The 22,065-nt window shown below is 41.4% G+C and overlaps 1 protein-coding gene across 1 annotated transcript; it reads right to left on the bottom strand.

Annotated features, from left to right (window-relative positions):
• Nucleotides 1–192: 192 nt before the first annotated feature.
• Nucleotides 193–20,454, bottom strand: dse (dermatan sulfate epimerase). Its single transcript, XM_054618466.1, has 6 exons — nucleotides 20,346–20,454; nucleotides 17,291–17,771; nucleotides 12,509–12,762; nucleotides 6,812–7,051; nucleotides 4,231–4,438; nucleotides 193–3,149 (listed from the first exon to the last, which is right to left on the bottom strand). The coding sequence occupies exons 2-6, from the start codon at nucleotides 17,725–17,727 to the stop codon at nucleotides 1,412–1,414; spliced, it is 2,877 nt and encodes a 958-aa protein (XP_054474441.1). The 5' UTR covers nucleotides 17,728–17,771; nucleotides 20,346–20,454; the 3' UTR covers nucleotides 193–1,411.
• Nucleotides 20,455–22,065: the final 1,611 nt, after the last annotated feature.

Here is a 22,065-nt window from a genome sequence, read left to right as displayed (position 1 = left end):
TTGACTTGATGACGTGAACGTGAACATGATCTGTAAACGAGGGGTTGGCCTAATTGTCGTGTTGGACTCAGAGTTGTTGTTTTTTCTAATGTGTCAAAGAGGTGAAGGTCTTTTCTTTATTTGTTTGTCTAAGTTGCAGTGCATGAAGCTCTCTTTGCTACCATCCACTACTAGAAACAACACACAATGAAGGCCTATGCATGTAGTAATTTTATTTACAAATGGTAAAAAAACAAAACAAAAAAAACACCATAAAAATATATCTCGCTTTCACATATATACATTTAAATGTATTTCCATGACCTATGTATACAGGACAGATCTCAAGCACAGATGTGACGACCGTATCATAGTGGCTAACCTTGAGATCTTTGAGAAAAGGCAGGACCTCTGAACACGACAACAGACAAACTTCACACAGACTCGGTTCCAAAGCTCCACAGAAGCTTAATACATCAGAGGTGGTCTGGTTTCATCTTGGAAATTCATCAATTCCTATTTGGAATCAGTTGTTTTTCCTGTTACCCATTAGGTAGATCTTACGAGTATTTGTGCCACAGTAAAAAAAAAATCAAGATTTCAAGAATATACGTATAATATTCTGGGAGGAAAAGCCAGAATGTTATGAGAATACAGTTGACATTTCTAGAAAAAGTCATAATATTATGTGACAGAAGTTGTAATCTATAGATTACTATCCTTAAGGCCCCTGAGGCAAAATTGTAATTTTAGGTTATATAAATAAAAAAGAAATAGTTCTATAATGACGAGTGATTTCTGAGAAAAATATTATGAGAGCAAAATCATAATATTCTGAAAATAAACTTGTAAAAAAAACATATAAAGGAAATAAAAATCGCAATAGTAGTATTAAGTCAACATTTTGGAGGAAAACAATGTCATAATATTATGAGAATTAAAGTCATGACATTATGAGAGTAAAATATATAATTTTCTGAGAATAAAATGCATGATATTACAAGAATAAAATAGTAATTTCTAGATAAGGTAAAATACGATTGTCAATTTATAATAAAATGTTGAAAAATCTTATTGGTGTTCAAAGATGAAACCTAGAATTTCAGCCCAGTGGTATCTCTGATTTGAAAGTTAAAGCTGACAGACAACGTATGACTACGATACAAGACGGAATGAGAATCTCATAACATTAAGGCTTTATTGTAGAAATATTGTGACTTTTTTCCTTTACTTTATTGTCAAAATATTAACTTTAATTCTCAAAATATAAAAAAAAAAAAACAATTCTTGAAAGCTCAGATTTTCTTTTTGTTTCTAAAACTTGCCCTAATATTGTGTCATAAGATCAGGCTCAGACTGAGGTGTGGGGTGGAGCATTTACTTCACCATGAAAAGCAGGACATTCGATCTGCAGTTGGACGAATCCCTGACGTTAACACTGTGTGTGAGAGCAGGAGGAGTAGAGGTACAGTAAGATGAAGCAGTCGATCAGAAGGATGGTGTAAAAACATCTCTGCGTGTGCAAACTTCGACCTCTCTGGAAGCGAGTCAGCAACACAGCCAGCAGCAAAAAGAAGGTGGCGGTGTTCAGCAGCAGAAAGAGTCTGATGTAGGAGGCGGTGCTGGAGAGACCCTCGCTCCCTGCTGTGGCCACCATGTGGACCTCCTTGAATTTTCGGCCCTTAACAAAAGCCCCCTTCTTGTTTTTGCGGCCGTCCGTATAATCAATAAAGGCTCCCTCTCCCTCCTCCGGACTGTCCTCATATGTACGCTTTGAAGTCCTCTGTCTCACCTTTTTCTCATTCACCTCAATTTGTGCAAAAATGTCAGGTAGACTCTCAGAAAGCTTCTCCCCAAGGTTCACTTTCTTCTCCCCTTTGCCCTTGCCCTGCTTCTTGGACATAGCAAACATCTTCTCTATCACCTCCTCCGTCTTCTTCTTGTCGGAGAACTGGAGGAGGCGCTCTGCGGTCTTACGGAAGCTGGCGGTGTTGAGAACCCGCCCTAGGATGTGTCTCTCCATCTGCTGGAAGACAGGCTTGACGTGCTGGAGGTTGTCCTCCATCACGTTGACGTATTCCTCTACCTCTTCAGGTGAGCTGTCCTCCGCAACCGCCGCTTTCTCGAACACGATCTTCCTGTGGTCCAGCAGCACCATGGCAAACAGAGGCTTGCTGGTGACCTCTCCGGTCAGCAGGTAGATGGTGTACGTGTGATCCTTGGTGGCCAGATAAATATCCACCCGCTGGTCGTCGCCACGCAGGCTGAAGCTCTGTACGTCCACGCCTGGTCCATAGAAAATGTAGGCCACCCTGGTGTGAGGGTACCTCAATGGCATTGTGACGTTCACATAGTTGGAGCCATTGTACGGGTACCCTCGAGGGTAATTCCAGTAACCAACCACTCCTTTGTTACTGTAGCCTGTGTCATCCATCCAGAACATCTTATACTTATCCTCTCCATGTGATACAAACGCTCCGTGAACACCATCTACCTTTGTACTCTGGAATGGGAGTTCCATGTTGTGAAAGAAGGCACTCATGGCCCGGGTTGGGCTGTCTGGATGCAGGTGGATGTGGTCCACGAGGAGCAGGAGCTGTGGGTGAAGAAGGAGCAGGTTTCTCTGGAAGTTCCTGATCTTCAGCTCTGGGTTATAAGCGGAATGTCCCTCGCCACGGATGAAGACCATTCCTTGTCTCTCCATAGCGGCTTCTACTCTGCCCTGGGCATCGGCCGCCAGCCCCACCTTGTACTTCAACCACTTGGAGTCGCAGGCTTCCGTAACCTGTCCGGCCCACGGCTGAAAGCAGCTCCCTGAGACTGCAGAGCTGAACAACACCGCATTGTTCAACATAGTGTACTTGGGTCCATACAGCGCCTCGGTGATGAATGGGACACCATTGGGCGCAAACGTAAAAGTGTTCTGATCGGGGTGCTCGTGGCCGGCGTTGAAGTTCCTCCACCCTTTGATCCACTCTTTGTACTTGTTCTTGTGAACGATGTCAAAGATGGCGCGTCCCCCCAGCTTCCCAGACTTGAAGGAGAGAAAGGTGTGGTTGGTGTCTGCAGGTAAAGCACCGCCGTACGTCACCACGCCCCAGTCCTCAAAGTGGTGGAGTTGGGATGTTCCAAAGTCTGACGGAGGCTTGGCAATCAGGCCGGGGTCATACCTGTAGGACACCATGAGAACACTGATATCAGGTGGATCAATTAACAATACAGACATCAATCAAAAGCCACCACTGATGGAAATTCTTATCAGTTTTAACGCTTTTTCAGATGTTATGTTGTGACGTGCTGCAATTTACATTTTTGTTGAACCCACTTTTTTATCAACCCGCCTCATTTACATGTACCGTGCTTAAGCGATTCCCTATGTTTTCCCACAATGCCTTTTGGCAACCTAAAAGAAAAGCGGTGAGATTAATAGTGCATATCAAGATCAAGATCTTTCTGCTAGATAAAAAAACTAGAGCCAGCAGGAGATTAGCATAGCCTAACCAAAAGACTGGAAACAGGGGGGATTAGTTAGTCTGCTTTGTCTGTATATAAACTAAAATGTAAAAACAACAAATTGGGGAATGCTGGAATTGTTTCTTCGCCATGACAGTCTCCCTATCTTTATCGTGAGGCAACCTTGTTTTTTACATTTTGTTTTTTGTACCGTGTAAACAAACAAGAAATAACGTGCTAATTAGGGAGCTTTGGATTTGTTGGTAGGAAGATTCAATAAACTTTGAACAGAACCAGGCTAGCTGTCTCTTTTTCCTTCCATTCTTTAAATGATTAAAGCTGGGGTTCAAATACAGTTGAAACAATTAGCAAAGTAAACAATCTGTTGAGAATCGATGATGCCATTTTAACGAAAAAGCTACGCATTGGCTGGGGATTTGCTGCCTTTTTTCTATTTTAAATCATAAATTGAACACCATTGGTTTTTGATTGTTAAACAGATGAAATTACAAAACATCCCCTTAAATTATGATCTTTAGTTCTTATTGCTATTTCGATTAATCAAAAAATAACGTATCATGCAATTAATTAATCATAAAATAATCATTAGGTGCAGCCCTAGATCCAAATATCTTGACCATGGAAAGTCAATTCATATAGGAAATGAAGGCCCACATAAGTTTAAAAAAGTTTAAAAATAGTTTAAAAATAGTTTAAAAATAGTTTAAAAATATCTCTAAACAGGAAAACAAGTGTAGTCATATGTTTCCTATTATGCAACCAAATTCAGCAGCTCACCAGATGAACTCTGTGTGAAGAGTACACCATCGCTGGCCCTTTCCAGCCTGCCCTGGCCCCTCCATCACCCTGTTTTGATGAATCAGATCTGCCAGCCAGTTTCCACTGCCGTTACGCAACACGTAGCGATCCAAGAAGACCAGCTGGCTCTCCGGCCCGTAGAACCAGTTGTAGTTGGAATCTGCGATGGCTACAGTCCGCTGAAATCCTGCCGAGACAGTGAAAACACGGGAGGACAACTTCAGTGGCGGCATTTGACATGGGTGTCACGAAGACATTTTCGACATCGTAAATAATGGGCAAACATGACCAATGAAATGCTGATGTTTTGACTGATGTTGGAGTTTGCAGTGCCAAAAAAAGGCATGAAAATATCACTTCAAACCATCTGGGGATTCTTTGTAAATTCCAGCACACTACCACACAGAGCTAAGTTCAAAATCTTTGGCATGTGGTCACGGATATGTAACAAAGATGAACCTCTTTGTTACATATCCAGCATGAACCTCAGTCCCCTCTGCTGTGACCCAGCTCAGTCCCAAACCAAGCGCAAATTGTTCACTCTGTTTTGTTGTCTGTAATTATGTAGGGGAAACCTTGCACTCTGATGGTGAGAGGGTTCTTAGAAACCAGCTATAGTAACTACAGCATGCAATCACAGTCGATCATTTGTCAACCGAAAACAATCATGAACAATTCTTGCAACAGAAACATTCTGTCAAGTAAAGTCTCTTTGCACTTTCCCTGTGAGCACGGCTAAACAAAGAACACATTCTCTAAGCTGTTTATTAGAGGAATGGAGGTAACGCTATTGGATTATTTGCAATGACCAAGTCAATGTGAACAGTGCTTCTAACATTCAGTACTATCTTGGCGTACCTTTATATGTTTTTAGCATTTGCTTTCTGTTAACTGTATGTAAACAGACATACATTACACAGACACATGGAGTAAGAATAGATATACAACTGACACACACAACAGATCACCCCAAAAACAAAACTACATGTTTTTCCTCTTATCAGTAGTGCTTTTTATCAGTGTAGTTGTTTTGGTGTGAGTTGCAGTGTTCGAGGTATCGGCCGTAGAGATGTCTGCCTTCTCTCCAATATAATGGAAATACATTGCACTTTGCTTGTGGTGCCCAAAGCGCCTAACTATTATTTACTCCAAATCCACAGGCCATGTTGTGAGCAGTTTCCTACTTGAAACTGCTCACAACACGGCCTGTGGATTATCTTCAGTAACCGGATCATGATTTTTCTGGAAAGAGCCATTGTTATTGAGTTAACATACGTTTTTTTTTTTTTTCTTTAGTGCTTACTTCTTTTAGCACCTCCACGACCATTTCCAGTTCTTTTCATCACTTACGTACACATTGCTGACAGTATGTCATCACCCTCACTTTACCTAAGTTTCATATGTATGGAAATACACAAGCATTTTCACACTCCGGTAGTGAGAGAGGAGGAATCATCTAACTGATCCTCAACCCAACATGTGATTACACTTCGAAGTTCCTCACAATAAACGACCCTTGTTATTTTTGCTACTTTCACGTCCTCCCTGCAGTATTAGTAGAGTTACTTTATTAAAAAAAAAGCCGCTAACAAAGCGCCGCTAGTTGAAGGAGACACACAAGCATCCTCACACACACACAGGCAGCGCAAGGAGAGCAACTGACACTTCAGCTCCTATTGGTGCTAAAAGCTAAAGAGACATTGCCCTTTACTCCACTTGACCTGACCGTGTTGTATTTCAGCACTTCCACTTATCACTCCTTTTATCCCTTACAACTGCCGTTTCAGTTCTATTTGACGCTTAAACTTTATCTGTTTCTTCAGTTCACTTCACAACTGTAAGCACCTGACACTTCAACTTCATTCAGGTCGTGCACTTATTCTGAAACTGACTTTTTTGGGGGCATTTTTATTGGACAGTTGATAGTTAAGAGGCAAGTGTGAAGCAGGACGAGAGAGGGCTTCGGCTCAAACCATTTAGCTACCAAGGCTCTCCTTTTGACTGATATTTTAACCCCTTCCATACTGCTTAGACTTGAGTCTTGAGCCTTTCTCAGAACATTCATGCTGCTATTGTGGCTCCGGATCCACGGCTCTCCTGGCTGATGTAATTAGAGTGCAGCAGTGCTGCTCAGCCACAACACAGAAACTGTTGGCAGGGGGCCGCGAAATGTCCGAGCCTGACCTAGGGGCCCCTCCTCCACTGCTGCCCTCCCCCTGACCTTCAGACGAAACTTCCAGGACACCACATATCCCTGCAGGTCTCTGCTCAGCTTAGCAAATGCATCCAGGAAGGTAATAACAACACGCATGCATACCCCATATCGGCCCAGAGGAGTAGCTGCTCTCCAATGCGGCAGCCTTAGGTCATTTACAGGTCTAATCTAATAGCATTCTTGTACAGACTAACTGGATGTATCAGCCATTCATAGCTAAATGGACCCTTACTCACAGATTTATGGCCTGTTCACTCTGCATTTGGCTGCCTTATATTCACAGCAGTGAAAATAGTACCACAAACAAACAACAGGGCTGGACACAGCAGGTGAAGTGACAGTTACCCGGCAGGATGGTCCTGTACAGGAAGGCGAAGTGTTTGAGGAGCCAGGGGTGGTCGAAGTGGCTGATGGCAAAGTGGCGCTGCACCAGGAACATGTATTGGAACAGAGAGCGGGTGGTGTAAGTCCCATAGGCCACTCCCTCATACAGGGAGCCGTCCGTCACATCCTGCAGGAGGACCATGGACTTCTCCATGATGGACAGGACCTGCTTGGTCCACAGGTAGGCCTCCTGGAGGTAACCTGGAACACAGCAAGTCAAGAGGGTTTCACAGATTAGATACAGTCTGAGATCGCCCTGGATTATGGTTGATTTGGGGTATTTTCCAAAAACCTTATTATGTCAGTCTTTAGTTAATTTGAAAAGAGCAGTACAGGTGTTGACATGACATTAGGTATGAACAGATTCATATCCTTAAATCAATCAACCGAACCCCTAGGTAAATCATATCCAGACATCCCGTTCTTTCAAAACCAAGATGCTCAACATCTTCAGCTTCCTCTGATGGCAAATATTTTTACACATTATTTCGAGATCCACATTCAAAGCTATGTTTTTTGCAATTGCATAATGCCCACTTTAAGTTCAGCTTCAGAAAACTCTATAAATTCTGTTTCTATAAGCACTTTTACAACTTATCATTTATTATTTTCAAGACAGAGAAATGTCTGCTGGAGAGGAGAATTACATTTTTGGCACAAACGGAAACAACATTTTTCTATAAGGATTCATTTAATCTGATAATGAGAGCTGTTATTAAATCAAACATATTTTCACACTAAAAAAAAATCTAAAATTGCCCTGGCCTACAATCAGAAAAGCTGCAGAAAAGTACACAACACACATGGACAGTAACAGATTTCTACTGTTTTTGCCAAAATGCAGTAATTCTCTTTGCAAGCAGAAGCCATGAAAGTTATTTGTGAAATAGATTCACAGCAGGACTTAAAATGAGAAATCCTGCATTACAACTGACTAGGGCCCACGTTTTATAGTAAATGAGTGTGTGTTATGTCACTGATGGAAATAATAAAACACAGCTTCTTAGTCTGTTACCTAAAGTAACCCTCCACACACAACATTTACCTCTGGCTATGGAAAGCATGACACCACTATGGCACACTACACCATGTATACTCTCTCCCGACCGCTGGATCACACACATAGACTTTACTATGAGAACCGGCAACCACATGAACACTCCGGCCTCAGTTCATTGAGGAATCCCTGGGTCGTCGGCGGTTACCGGCCAGCACCCGCACAGCCGGCCGAGTCTGCCCACTTTTGCCGTCCCCAACAGTGTTTGGTTTGGGGACCGCTGGCCTACACAGAGCAGGTATTTACCATCAAACAGAACTCTTGGCACGCACAAAGACCATATTTATACAAACAGAGCTTCACCAGCACTCACACAGTCCAGGGCCACCCTTCAGAGCAGCTCAGGCTTTGACTCTCCAGTACTTTCCTCAAAAAGTAAAAACATGATATTAAATAAAATCCTTAAGACAGCTTTCCAGGAGTAATAAACACAATTTGTCAGCGAAACAATCTGGTTAAAGCTGACTAAATCATTTATTTAGCTGCATTGATTGATTCTTTTGGCCACTTGAAGGCCCAGGAACAATTGGAAAATAGAAGATGTTTGCCTTATGACTTTAACGTTAGAGTCACTGTGTTTTTCATTACCTTGGAATTAGCCCTTTGTATCTACTTAAGAGGCTAAAAAGCGGCACAGAGCTGATGGGAACCACAAAACGTATGTGTAAAGTAGACATTTCCTGGGATTAAAACCCTCTGCCACATAGGCAATTACGCATTTTAGATTTCCAGCTGTTTTCTCAGATGCTTGTTAGTAAAAAAATATTACGGAACAAAGTGCACTGAAACTCTAGTGTCAGCAAAACAAAATCCAAGGAAAACGATGACAGAATGCTGAAAATACACATACAACACAGCGATTACTGGAATACCAAAGACGTCAACAAAAAGGAGAACTAAAAAAAGAGGGTCATCAAGTTAACCCACATTAAAAGGAATACCAGACAAACTACATCCGAGCACATAGTGTACAGTTCCTCTATTTTCCCACACTCTAATAATGGGGCTAGCACACGTTATGTCCAGAGGAATGTGAAAGGTCAAGGGATTTGTTATTTCCACCAACCCTCTCTGCTCCTCGTCCCACTGCAAATGCAAGGATCTTGTATATAACTGAGCAGCTTGTTAATGTGTTTTCTGATCTATTTTATATTAAGGGCAGGAAAGTCACAAATGAAGTACAATGTTTTCCAGAGTCTGACAGTTCAATTGTGGGGGAGATGAATTCATGTGAAGTCTTGCTTCTTATCAAAAGCAGTAACATAGAGGAAACGATTGTAGAAAGGAGTTTTTGGGGAAGCATCGTTGAGAGTGTTGCTATCGAGGCTAAATGCTGCTTCTCATTGGACGGCGATAAAGGGAAGGTTTGGGTGTCAATTTCATTAGAATGTGGAACAAGCAGGCTTTTTGTTACAGCATCTTTTCTTGAATTTCCATATGTCTTAACAGGTTGCCACATTGTTTCATGATTAGCTCCTGAGCTCATAGCAGCACCAGTGCGTAATGCATCACTCTGGCAGACATTACACTGTGGATAGCCAGAGGGTTGGATGTGACAGGGAGGGGAGTTGGGGTACACTATGGATGAACTGTGGGTACACCGTGCAGAGTTGAGCTTCAAGGCAGCATCAGGCAAACGGCTGCATCTGGAATGTGCTGCTGCCGTCTCCTGTGTTTGTCTAAACCAAAGTCTGTCAGCGCTAACCCAAGAACCAAACACGCAGGCGGCACACATATTTTTCTAATTTCAGTGAGTGGCACGTGAATTGTTCATGGTAAGAGCATGTTATTTTAGGGCACGACAAAAATTGACAAATTAATAAACTTTCCAAAAAGTCAGCAATTGGCATAAAGTTGGTGTCAGACCAAGAAAGAAGACGGAGTTTGTTCCTCTCTTTTGGCAGTACTTATTGGAATCTTTCCATTATTTCTACTCAGGCATGTTAGCAGAATAATATTTGGACGTAATGTCATCCCTTTGCACAGGAAATTAATGATACATATACGCTAATGGAATGCAGTTGGGCCTCTGCACAGCGTTAGACGAGACACTTGAGAGAGACTTTGTTAAGTGACGCAGCTAAAAAGAGCAATCATTGCAAATCCATCATGTGCTAGAAACATTTTTCGAAGCTTTTTTCTAACCCCTGCTAGGTATGACACTATCATCTCCGCATGGGGTCTGTTGTAAAGCACACTTCAAGCTAAATAAAAGTCATAAACAGAGCAGTGGCGGAGCACAAGCCCTTCTTCCAGGTAACAAAGAAAGTCAGAAAATGGAGCAAACTCACTTTTTCCTGGCCTCGACACAAAATGAAATGAAGCAAATAGGGGTCCGTGTTCACTGAGCTTTGCGCCGGTTGTTGCCCTCTACAAAAAAAAAAGCCCTCAAATAAAACCACTGTGACAACAGCGGTTCTCTGTAAACCAGCTGCCATTTAGTTAACGTTAGGACTGGGTCTTTTGTGCCAGAAATCAAATCCCTGGAGGCAAAGCACTGCAGGGATTTTACCTCCCGATGGCCTTTCTCTGCTGCCTGCTACTCAAAATATTTAGTGCAGGATATTGAGGCAAAGAGAAACATTCAGCGGTGAATAATCGTGTCAGGTCTCACAAAGGAAGTGCGGCAGAGTCATGTGGAGAACCTCATCTGGAGTATAATTACAAAGGATTAAGTGCAGCTATGGCGGCTAACCTCAGGCTGACTACACTGAAATTCCAGTCAAAGTTTCTCTCTTAAGCAGACAGAGTTTTGCAAGTCTCACCAGGAAAATTACAAGACATGACCTATACCATATATTTGTATATGTGGTCTGAAGACCAGGTGGTGTGCTTTCACTGAGTCTGAAAGCCAGTGCTGTCGCAATAATAGCAACATTGAAATACTGTACTATTGACAATCAACCAAACAACGGTCGCAACCACTATTTTCATGTTTTTTTTCATTTGACATCTTTGCAGTGGGAGAGTGGCGTACTCACAATATGCTACAAAATCAGCGTGATGAGGCACAGAGTGTCTATTCTGCGCCCAGTGCTTCATGTTTGATGATGAAAAAATGATTTACGAGAAAATGATTGCACTCGTCGCTGTCACGTTTTTACCCAGCTGTCCAATAACATCATTACTTTGGTTGCCCTTACAAAACAAAGGAATATTTCAACACAAAATGTACCTCTGAGACGCCTTTTGATTATTTTATCAAGACATTTCTCATAGTACACTTATGTGTGCAATAAAAGAGGTGAATGAAGAGGAATCTTCATTTGTTTTTGTTTTTCTGTGTTTTTTGGGGGAATGTGGATCTTTCAGATCAATTTAAGGAGTGACTATGGTTTGCATTTTCCACATTTTATCTTAAGTGTGTCATGCATGCAGTGTGGGAGTCGCACTGGTCCGGTTTAGTCATGACTCAACCCCTCAAAGTCCTGGTCTTGTCTCGGTTAAGGTGGTCTTGACTATAGCACTGACTACAAGCGCTGAACAGCAACAATAATGGAGGACATATTAATACACATAGACCAGCGTGTCCGTCCTATCACCCTACATGCTTCAGCCTTCTCGTTATCGAGAGCAAGTAGAGGGAAGGAATTCCCTCTTGGCGTTTCTGAGACATCCAGTTGCCTGTCAAACGAACAGCTCGGAAACATAATGCCTCTGGCCATGGCTGTCGCTGAGGCATGAAAATTACATTTTTTACTGTAATCCCTCCAGAACTGCATCCTTAGTATGGTGTAAATCCTCTGAATCAGCCTTAAGACCATGAGACTAATCCTCTACAGTAAAAAACAGACTAATGGAATTCCTTTAGTTGATCTGAAGCTTCTTATTGCTGAGCAAGGCAGGTTTCTAACCCTTAAAGGTCCAACACAGAGCTGGAATGAGCTCACTGGCTGAGTGAAGGTGTGATATGTTTTTTGATGTAAGGTATAGAGGAAACAAAAACATCAGTAAACGCTGGGAATCCTCCTTAAGGGAATACGAATATCTCTACTAAATGTCATGACAATCTTAGACACTGCTTGTAAAGGTTTTTTTGCTTTGAACACATAATGACTAACATGCTCATCTTGGGCCCTGGCGCTATGAAGGGGAAAACCATAGACGTAGTCTCTGTGATGTCACCAATTTGGTTGTGGGCTGCCGTTTTGTAGCCTTGAGTTCGGTATTTTGGTAGACGCTTGTTTATTTGGAACCAGAAGTGACACAAGAGGGTGGAGCTAAGTACAACATAACGCTGAATAAAACATATTTGTGCAACCAAAAAAGTTACAATTAACTTGCATGAGCTAAAAACACTGTGAAAGGGTTAAAGTTGGAAAAAGAAAACACCGGACAACTGTCAATCATGAGATAACCAGACCCTAAAGCATACCCTGCTTGGTTTATTTGGTTTATTTGACTCTAAATGGACCATAATTTACTTAATGAACATCATGGCGTATTGAATAAGACTTGAAACCGGCAATTCAGACCATAAACTCATGTTTACAACGTTTACTGAGGTAAGAAATCAAGTGAGAAGTAGGGTAGTTTCCTCATCGACTTCTATACCATCAAACACATAGACATTTCAAAGACACGAATCCCTATCCACTAACCTTGGGTCATGTAAACCAGGCTCCCTGTGAGCAGCGCCACACAGTTGGTGGGCTGGTGGTTGTGCAGGTACTGGAAGCCCCAGCCGCGGACGTATGACTTCTCGTACATCAGGCGCGACGCGTTGCCGATCACCTGGAGGAAGCGCTCCTGTTGGCCCTTGTTCAAGTACTCGTACAGGAAGTCGTAAGCGGTGGCGAACCCGACCAAAGAGTGCGCCAGAGGAACTTCATCCCAGGGGGCATCTTTAACCAACCTGCAATACACACAACACCAACACGAGACTCAAGGCAAGGCATCAAACATATGTGGAGCACATGGGAAATAAGCATTCAATGGTAATCAGGTGTCAAATTTTCACTTCACATTAAAATGAAGTCCTGGAAAATGTTCGTCATGACCAAGAAGCCTTTTTTCTTTGCAAAGCCTTTTAATTATTCTAACCACAGCTGTTAAACATCTATTCACTTTGAAAGCAATAATAAAGATGCAAAGTAGCAGTTCGCACCGCAACTGCTGCACCGTTTCTTACCAATAAAGAGACATTAAAAGTGTAGTGTGTGCAAATTCTCTCCTGGTTAAAAAGGTGCTAGGATCTAAGAATGCTGAGTCCTGTGGGTTTTAAGAGTGCTAAGCGTTGGTGTTGTAAAAGTGTGGAAGGTGTTGTGTAATCATAACGCTTACTTTAGTTAAAAACAAAGGAACCTCAGATGTGGTGACGGAACCTGGCGCTGTATTCTAAACTGCCACGAGTGTTCAGAACTGGCATTAACGTGTTTTGGGTGATCCGATCACAAGTGGACATGTTTAAGTACAGCTGTGAATTCACCCAAGACACATTGAGATCCCCTCTCTCAGATCACATTCAGATGTGGTCTGGTCCACATATGTCCACATTCTTTTAGCAGTGTCCACGTGAATGTGTCCGTGGCCACAAATCGCCTACTCAAGTAGTCCTCTGCGTAAGAACTCATCGGTTTGCTTTGGAAAAGCCCATAGAGATATATAACGAGTGTGTCCTGCATTAGTCTACACCAGGGGTAGGCAACGGTAAGGCACACACCATCATTGGTAAACTGAGTTTATTATGTCCTCTCAACCGCATTCTGTGAAGACCCGCGCTACTCTGCCACTGATTGGCTTGTACCCTTTGCCTTCTTCGCAGGATTGGTTAAGTTTATTGCTGATAAATAAGATCGGTGGAAGGTTGGTAGGGTTGATGATTTTGACTCAGATGTGGATGATTTCATAAGGATGGCAGCCCTCTTAAAAATGTACAATGTCCGCACTGTGTTTGTCTTTGACATTCTTTAAACACATGTCAAAATGTTATCAATGCCATTTAATGTCATTTTTCTTTACTTCAAGAGCACATGTTCATAATTAGAGAGCACAAATCATCATTTCAGATTCACTCTTTTCAGGTGTTGACGTTTTTAAACCCCAAAGATGATGTACTTCTAAACACGGGTTGGAAATAATGCATGAAAAGGCAAAGAAAGTATAAACCGGTTCATCCATTTGATGTTGCTAATACATGGTTTCCACATGTTAAGTGGCAGCTGAGGTTTATTTGAAAACCACTTCCTGTCTGCTCATGCAAATGAACACCAAATGGGTTGCCTCTTTATGCTGCAATTTGCCTGTATGGAAGGAAGGAATGCTATTATAAAATGGATGCCAAGTCACAAGTGGACTGTATATTGAATCATGCCAAAGCACACAAAATCACACTTCTGTATGTTTGCACAGACTGTGTAAAAAAAAAAAAAAAAAAAAAAAAAAAAAAAAAAAAAAAGAAGCAGGCACTAGTATGCCACAAAGTAGAAGTTCCCCATGCTAACATGGTTCATGGAGTCGTCGGAGACATAATTGAAGGTCATGAATACCACAGCTGACTGATTCCTGAAGCCACTCTGCACAAGCCTTCAGAGGTTCAGTGACCATACTAAAAGTGCGGCCAAGGAGAAAACTCACAGTGGGTTCTTAAGATGTGAAAACACATGCTCGGTGGCTTCTCCTTTCTGCACTGTGGCACACATACTGATATTCTGAAAATCGCCCTGCAAACCACAATAATACCACACCAGCTAAACCCCCCCTAGAAATGAGCTGCGGGAAAATACCCTTTTTCCATGTTCAGTGGCTGGAGGCACAAACAGCAGCCATGCAGCAAAATGAACAAGATTACACGATATAGAAACTTTGAAAAGAAAATTGCAATTGGGATTAATGGAGTAAAGATGTTGGATTAAGGCAGAGGCATTGTTGCAAAAGAGTAAATTAGACATAATACAAAAGCTGTTTGCAGTCATTGGATATCTGCATTTAATCCTAACAACAGTGTATCAAATAACTAAAGGTATATTGATTTATAATAACTGGGATTATCATTATTACTAAAGCAATTACAGGATAATGGTGAAAGCTAAAACGTAGCTCCACCTGTTTGATCCAGGATACTTTAAGAGCTGACTTGTGTGGGCTTGGGGGTAACTACTAGGTATCCCAGAATGCACTTTGAATCAATCAGCTGCGATGGCAGAGGTTTTGAGCCAGGATCTTTGCTTTTTTTTTTTTCCAACCACTGTTTTTGTGTCACTAAATTAAGAAAATAACCTTGAATATGTGGTCGACTTGTTCAACTAATTCCTGTTTCAAAATTTGGTCAGACATTTTGTGATTCCTCATCATCTCTGCAGCAAGCAGCCCAACTCCTGAGATGATTGACCGGTCAACGTTCGTCTCAGGGAGAAGCTCTTGTTATTCTCTGTTATATCTTTTGAAAGAGGAACTCTAGTCTCAAAATCTAAAATCTGCAGCTGCCAGAATAGTTTGTCTGAAGGGGAAGTTAAGGTTTATGTTTATATTGGACAGCGGACGTACAATTGATCGGCCTCTGCGGACGTTTGGCTTTATATAAATGAAAAATGAACAGAGGCAGTGCAATGTATTGCGAATAAAGAAAAAGGTAACTTATATCTACAGCATCTATAAGAGTGTTTTGTGAACGGATGTTTTTGCACATAATTGTATCTTTGTACAAGAAATCTAATTTGAGTTTGGGAATCACCTGAGCTAGCTAGTTAGCAGTAATTCCGTGAGATTATGTGAATATGTGTGAAAGGACAGCAGGCGGTTACCATGGACCCCAACACTGGATGCAACCACCTTTTCCAAGCGTCATTTTCTGAGACCTTCATTCCTTTATTCTTTGATACAATAGCCGTGGAGAGCTGGGGAGCAGTGAATGGCCATAATCCACTTCTCCGCCACTTTGCACTTGCAGGCAGAACTAATGTTCATTGAACTTAATCAAATTGTTAGGGAAATAAGGAAGCGCCGTTGACGGCTAATGACTGCATGCCGTTCAGCCATGGCTGACTCTGAAAAGCCTGAGGATTGTTCAAACTTGGGCTGAATGGATGGATTCAGTTGACTCGTTGGTTGTACTTCTCACGGTATGGAGTATGGCAAGAATGTTTTTCTTTTTTGCAACTGGTTCCTACAGGAACTTAATTTGATATGTAATTAAAACCTATGGAACTTTAGTGTTTACTGTGTTGAGCATCAGAGGTGTTTCAGAGAATACAATAAATCTAGACATAAAATATTCTTTCCTGTTAACATTGCAATCTATTCCAACAGGATTTAGGAGGAGATATGTTCTTTTGATAATGATCTGTATTGGTTGAATTGGTTCGTCGTGAAATGATCACCACTGGTTTACATAGAACCAGTTGTTCAAAGGTGAACCAAGCTCAAAGTTCAAAAGAAATCTGTTCTTTGCGCTTCTCTTTCCTTCATTCTTTTAAATAACTGGATGATTTCAGCTCATTTGATCTCTCCATAGCAAATGATCCCTTCCAAGGAATCCAACAACCCAGTAGCAAGAAAAGAAAGTTGGCATTGAACATTTCTGCAAACCACAGGATACGTTTAATGGTGACGTTTCCAAACAAAAAACGCTTGGGAAGAAAAAAGATGATGGTTTGTGTTAAAATAAAAAGCGCAACAGTGTTGCGTATCATGATTAAAGTCTATGTTTACTTTTGGTTTACACAACAATGGTCTCCTGGGTGAATGTTTGCTGGTTTCTTTGACTCCTCCACCTGCCCTTGGTATGCTTTCTCCCTTGTTATACTGCTTATTATACCAAGGATTATACCAAGTAACTTTATATAATGGTCTCTCGATATACTACATTTCTTGCTCTGGCCAAATGCAAAGAATTCGAGTTTAACATATCCGTAGTTTGCAGAAAAGTAAAATGCCAACCTTTTTCTTTGGTGACTGGGCTTAATCTAGACATTTTTTTTCAAATATATCTCTTTGAATCCTGGTTTACATAACTTTGACATCTGAGCAGAGTGTGGTGTCAACCTCTGCTAGGTCACCTGGACCCTAAGCTTCAGTCTCAGCCCAGGTCCCTGCAGTGAGCTATTCAGCTCACATCTGAACATTTCATTTCCTTTCATGTTCAGCAAACAGCTGCTAAACATATTTCCTGAAGCACAGACTTATCTTTACCAGAACTCTGCCCACAGAGGAAAATGAGAACACTGCTGAGATGGGGCTGACACGAAATCCGACACGAAGGAGGAGGATTCAGCATTAATACCCGGTTGATACACACATGGGGGTGGTACCATCTGTTAGCTCTGAGCAGGCACCAATATGTCTCTGTTCAAAGAAAAGCAGCCAATCCTAAGAGAAATCTCATTGGGTCAAATAAAAGAGATGAAATAATAGTAAATAAAATAATAAAAAGACAGAAAATCTACCAACTAGGCTGAGCCGCCATCCTCTCCATGTAGTCCTTGGCCAGGTCGAGGGCCCCCGCCCTGTGTGGGTACAGCACGCAGAACATGGACAGCACACCCAGGTTGTTTCCGTACACCTCGTTCCAGCGGGCGCTGAACTCTGCGGGGCTCCAGGGGGGCAGGTACATCTCCGGGTGCTCGAGCATGGTTTCACCGGCATCACGGATCCTCCTCGACATGTCCCGATGAGTCCCCGCGGCCGCGTACTGCAGCTCCTCCACGTCCCCCCTGTTGAAGTACAGCATGGGGTGACCATTGTAGTTGCCCCCCATGAAGGGGATTCCTCCGCTGGGGTCCACCTCCGCTGCTGCCGCCGCCGCCGGCCCCCCTGGGGCGAGCAGGGGCCACAGCAGACTTATGAAGAAGACTGTGGGGGCCCCGCGGGTGTGGGTTCTCATCGTCTCATCAGACAGGGGACTGTGGGATTGCCGAAGGAGCTCAGCTGAGAGGGAACAGTGGGGGGAAGAGAAGGATTAGGAAAAGCCAGCCCATATTCTGAACAGTATTTTCTTACAAAAGCCCTGCATTCCTTGAATGATTAGATACAGCTGTATTCCTGGTGATGAAGGCTTTCCATAGTAATCTAGACTAGAACTAAAAACACTGCTGTCCGATGACATAGGAGTGAAAGTCAGATAGTTTCCAAATTCTTAATTCTCTCGTTCCCAAAAAATAAAAAGATAGTTTTCTGGCATAAAATATCCACTTCTACTTAACAGCCAAATCCGGAGGTTGTATTACACCTCTGCACACTTTGTTACCTCATATTCACTTTCCAAGATTTATTTTCTGAGTTGGTCAGACAAGTCTAGCCATGCACACCCAGATGGCGAGACGAGCAGGCCTGGAGGTCATAAATGGCCAACTACTGCAGTAACATTACTCTACAACCTCTAAACCGAACTGCTGTGGTCTACAGAAAGACTAGTTGGCCCGCCGTCTCTGCTCTGAACATGAGAGTAAATTCCATGACCTTAGTGGAGCTCTTGGCAAAGGCCTTCTGGAAAACCCTTTGGTAGTGATTTCAACAACGTCTAGACTCAAGTCAATTCTAATGCAGCGAGATGTCCAGGGTGTGAATGTATTTTGTGTTACTTTTTAATAAACAATTATGTACATATATAAATGCTGCCCCTCTTGAAGTAAATTTTGACATTTAACACATTTCACAATCCTCTGTGGGGAACAATGAGGATGGTGGAGTTGTAGCTGAGACCACGCCATGAAGACAAGTCTCGACTAAGATAAGATAAGATAAGATAATCCTTTATTAGTCCCGCAGCGGGGAAATTTGCAGCAGCGGGGACATTTGCAATCACAATTCATCACACCAGAGCCACAACTGTGTCAGGAGCCAAGGATCTATTTTTACTGAAGATGCCTGTAAGCCTGAATTAGACTGATGCCAGACTTACTTGCTTTGGGCTACTTTACTAAACTCAATGGATAACATTTTGGTACGGGTGTAGGAGGTTTTTGCTATTTCAAAGTGATTTTCGAGAGCTCACGGCACTCTAAGACATTATTATATATTGTAGCAAAGCTACACTGTGATGTATGCAATGAGTACTTATAGCTAGGGATATAGAAATACTGAGTCATTGATTCACTCAAACGTTTAATTATAATTTCTGTAAATTATATAATGCCGTAACAAAAGCTATTTTATATACACCTTCCAGCTTCTCAAGTGACAAGATCAGCTGCCTTTTTTCTGTTTTATATAATTGTAAATTGAATGTATTTGTGTTTTAGACTGTTGATCCACCAAAACGAGACATTTAAAGACATGCCCCTGACCCTGGGCTCTGAGTGTGGCTCTTGTGATGGTGCTTTTCTTCATATTTCATAGACAATAATTGGTTAATTCATTGTGAAAAAAAATACAAGTGGATAATGGAAATTAATTTAAGTTGCATCCATAAAATTTAATTTAAAAAAAATTGACTACAGTTTAAAAAAAAACATAGAAAGTGTTGTTTCAAATCCATCTCTACTGTGCAAGGAATACACTTGTAGTGAAGAAGCGCTATAGTAAGGCCTTTATAAGACTGAGTACCAAACCTCTTTATTTTCCAACTGCCATGTGTATCAAAACGTGTCTAGTATCAAAGCATAGGATGAGGATAGATATCAATACCTGTCCCCAAGTTCATAATCAATCTATTTTGTCTTTGCCTATAAGTAATCAAATTGAGGTATATGTCAAATATGTCTAACCATGTTAATTTTTAATTGTAAAATAGACTCTTAACACCCAGAAAAAACATACAGGACATGACATCAGGGTCCTTTACCTTAGCTGTGGCCCTGCTTTAAGATTGTGTTACTCAGTTAGAGACATTACTCATGGCATTGCACTTGAGTCATTTTATAAATGGCACCACTGACATTGAGTTCTAATCTTGCTGTGATATGCCTATAGTATAATCAATTAGTCACTGTAAAAATGAATAGGCCATAAGCAATGCAAACTTAAATCAAGGCCTTCAGAATACTTTAGGCTGGCTTAATTTAAAAAAAGTTAAGGTCTATTTGAATACAGTAAATAGTTATGACATGCTTATATCTGTCGCCCACCATTGTTCCACAGTTGTAAGAAGAAGGTAAAAAAAAAAAAAAAAAAAAGAGTTCTTATAGTCAACAACAGAAATGATTATAGTTATAACGCTACTTATACAAATGAGTCCCATCTGCTTCACTGGACTGAGACCTCACGTTTACATTCTCAATCTTTATGCTCACCGTTTTCTTCATTAAGTCTCTCCGTTTCATTAAAAAAAGCATATCATGTGACTGCTGGTTAGTTAGCCTGTACTACTCCACTTTTAGGAATGCCTTCCGCCAAACCGTGAAGTGGATTGTAGCCTACAGTTGCCCAATATAATGTATCGATGGTATCGATAATCCAAATCCACTCAACAAAAGTAGCCTTGTTCGTATCGACCCAAGAAAACACTGGGTAGCAGTGAAGTAAGGGGGGGGGAGAAAAGAGAGAGAAAGCCGTTCACGTTACCTGTCAGAAGCGGTGCTCACAAACCCGTACTCCGCTCGTCACGACAGGCATGTCTTCTCTTCACAGCGGTGATTTGAGAAAAGATTTATCAATACGGTTGAAAAGTTTGTTTTAGGGACGCAACAAAGTTCTAAAGGGGAGGGGAGGGGAGGGAGCGCGCAGGGAGCGTCATGCTCGGGAGCGAGGAGGGGCGGCAGGGGAGAGAGGCTTAAAGGGGACCTAATGAATGAAGTGCACACTGCCCTTCTCCCACTTAGCTAGGCTAACAGGTAGTGGAAGCTGCCAATGCTAACCAGAGATACAGTCTGATAATAGAGTTTAAAAATAGTTTAAATTCCTTACATGACTCCTGACTTGTGTTGGGATAGGCTATAATATTTGGCATTTTTAAGTCCCTCTGCTAGCTATAATATTTGGCATTTAGTCTGTAAATATTATATTTCAGTTAGTTTTTCTAGTTTTTTTATTTTAATATCAGCTCTCTGCTAGCTCCAGTTTGTATGTCATTATAATTCATATTTGCAATATTTAGTGACTGGTATAAGCCGCTCTTTCCCTAAAAAAAATAAATAGAATTGCCTCTTTATAAATAAAGCACTTTAGTTCCGTTATGAAGAAATGTCCAAAAGGCAGAGTCGCAAAAACTCCCATGTCCTTGCACATCTTGTACAACAAGAAATAAACAAATGGAACATAGCAAAATGAATACAAAATGAGATGCTTTCTAACCCCTCGTTCTGTAAGGGGTCCCCTTGAATATAAACTCATTTGCCAGTTTATTGGGTACATAGCTTAAATTAATGCAGTTTTAAACATCAGTCTTGCAGGAAACCTTCCATTTGTAAAGATTATGTTTATTTCTCGTTTAAACAGTTTCAGAGTGGTGTTGAATCAACTTTATTTGTAGCTAATAAAATGGCGATGGGATGTACTTCAGGAAAATAAAAATTCTTTATGAATAAGCCCCTGAGACAAAAAGCATGATAGCTCTGGTATGCTGTCCAACTTGTAGCAAATCATTGGGAGTCTCAAGTGGAGCCATACTCATAAAACATTAAATAATAATGAATCAGCATGTCCAATTCCAATATGCTTATCTGAGCCCTGTATCCTCAAAAACAAACAAACAAACCTCTTACATGGAACTTCACTCCAATTTTGCGATTAACTAATGCGCTGATGTTTCAGTCGGGCATCCTCAGTGGTAAATCAGTAGTTTTTATTTAGCAAATTACAACATCTTAAGGGTGTGAAATGCAGATGGGAAAACATAAATGATTATTCATATTCAGAGGGTGAATATTTTTCTATGTTATCACAACAGCTTGTAACTACAGCTGAACTTTAATAGGGTACTGAATTGAGACAGGGCTTTAAATAAATACTGCAGAGGAGTTCAACGTCCTGTGTTGCAGAGCTGCTTTGAAGACAAGGTTGAAATTGAATAAAATACATACCAAAATACATTGTTACTTTGTTTCTCAATTATCCAAGTTAGCCGTTGTCATAAATGAGAGTTAACTGGGTCATGTCTCAATCTTGGCTCAATGTGTTCCTCTTTAAACCTGTCTAACTCAACTGTATGCGTGTACAGAAATCTTTGGTTGCAAAGCGAACTCAAGAAGTGACAACCCAGTGTAAGAAAATTGTAGAACATTTTATTTCATTGACAGTACACTTGAAGACAGAACTGAACTTTCCCTGTGTTTTCAAAAACTTA

Source organism: Anoplopoma fimbria, chromosome 18 (assembly GCF_027596085.1).
Source record: "Anoplopoma fimbria isolate UVic2021 breed Golden Eagle Sablefish chromosome 18, Afim_UVic_2022, whole genome shotgun sequence".
Classification (NCBI taxonomy): Eukaryota; Metazoa; Chordata; class Actinopteri; order Perciformes; family Anoplopomatidae; genus Anoplopoma; species Anoplopoma fimbria.
This window is presented reverse-complemented; position numbering and strand designations above follow the sequence as displayed.

What these genes read in the sequence shown, in the direction of transcription:
- dse (XM_054618466.1), bottom strand. Translation starts at nt 17,727, where the DNA reads ATGAGAACCCACACCCGCGGGGCCCCCACAGTCTTCTTCATAAGTCTG. An exon ending in ATGGCGGCTCAGCCTAGTTG is followed by an intron (nt 12,763 to 17,290) that starts GTAGATTTTCTG and finishes TGTGTATTGCAG; the next exon opens with GTTGGTTAAAGATGCCCCCT. An exon ending in CTTCACACAGAGTTCATCTG is followed by an intron (nt 3,150 to 4,230) that starts GTGAGCTGCTGA and finishes GGTGTCCTACAG; the next exon opens with GTATGACCCCGGCCTGATTG.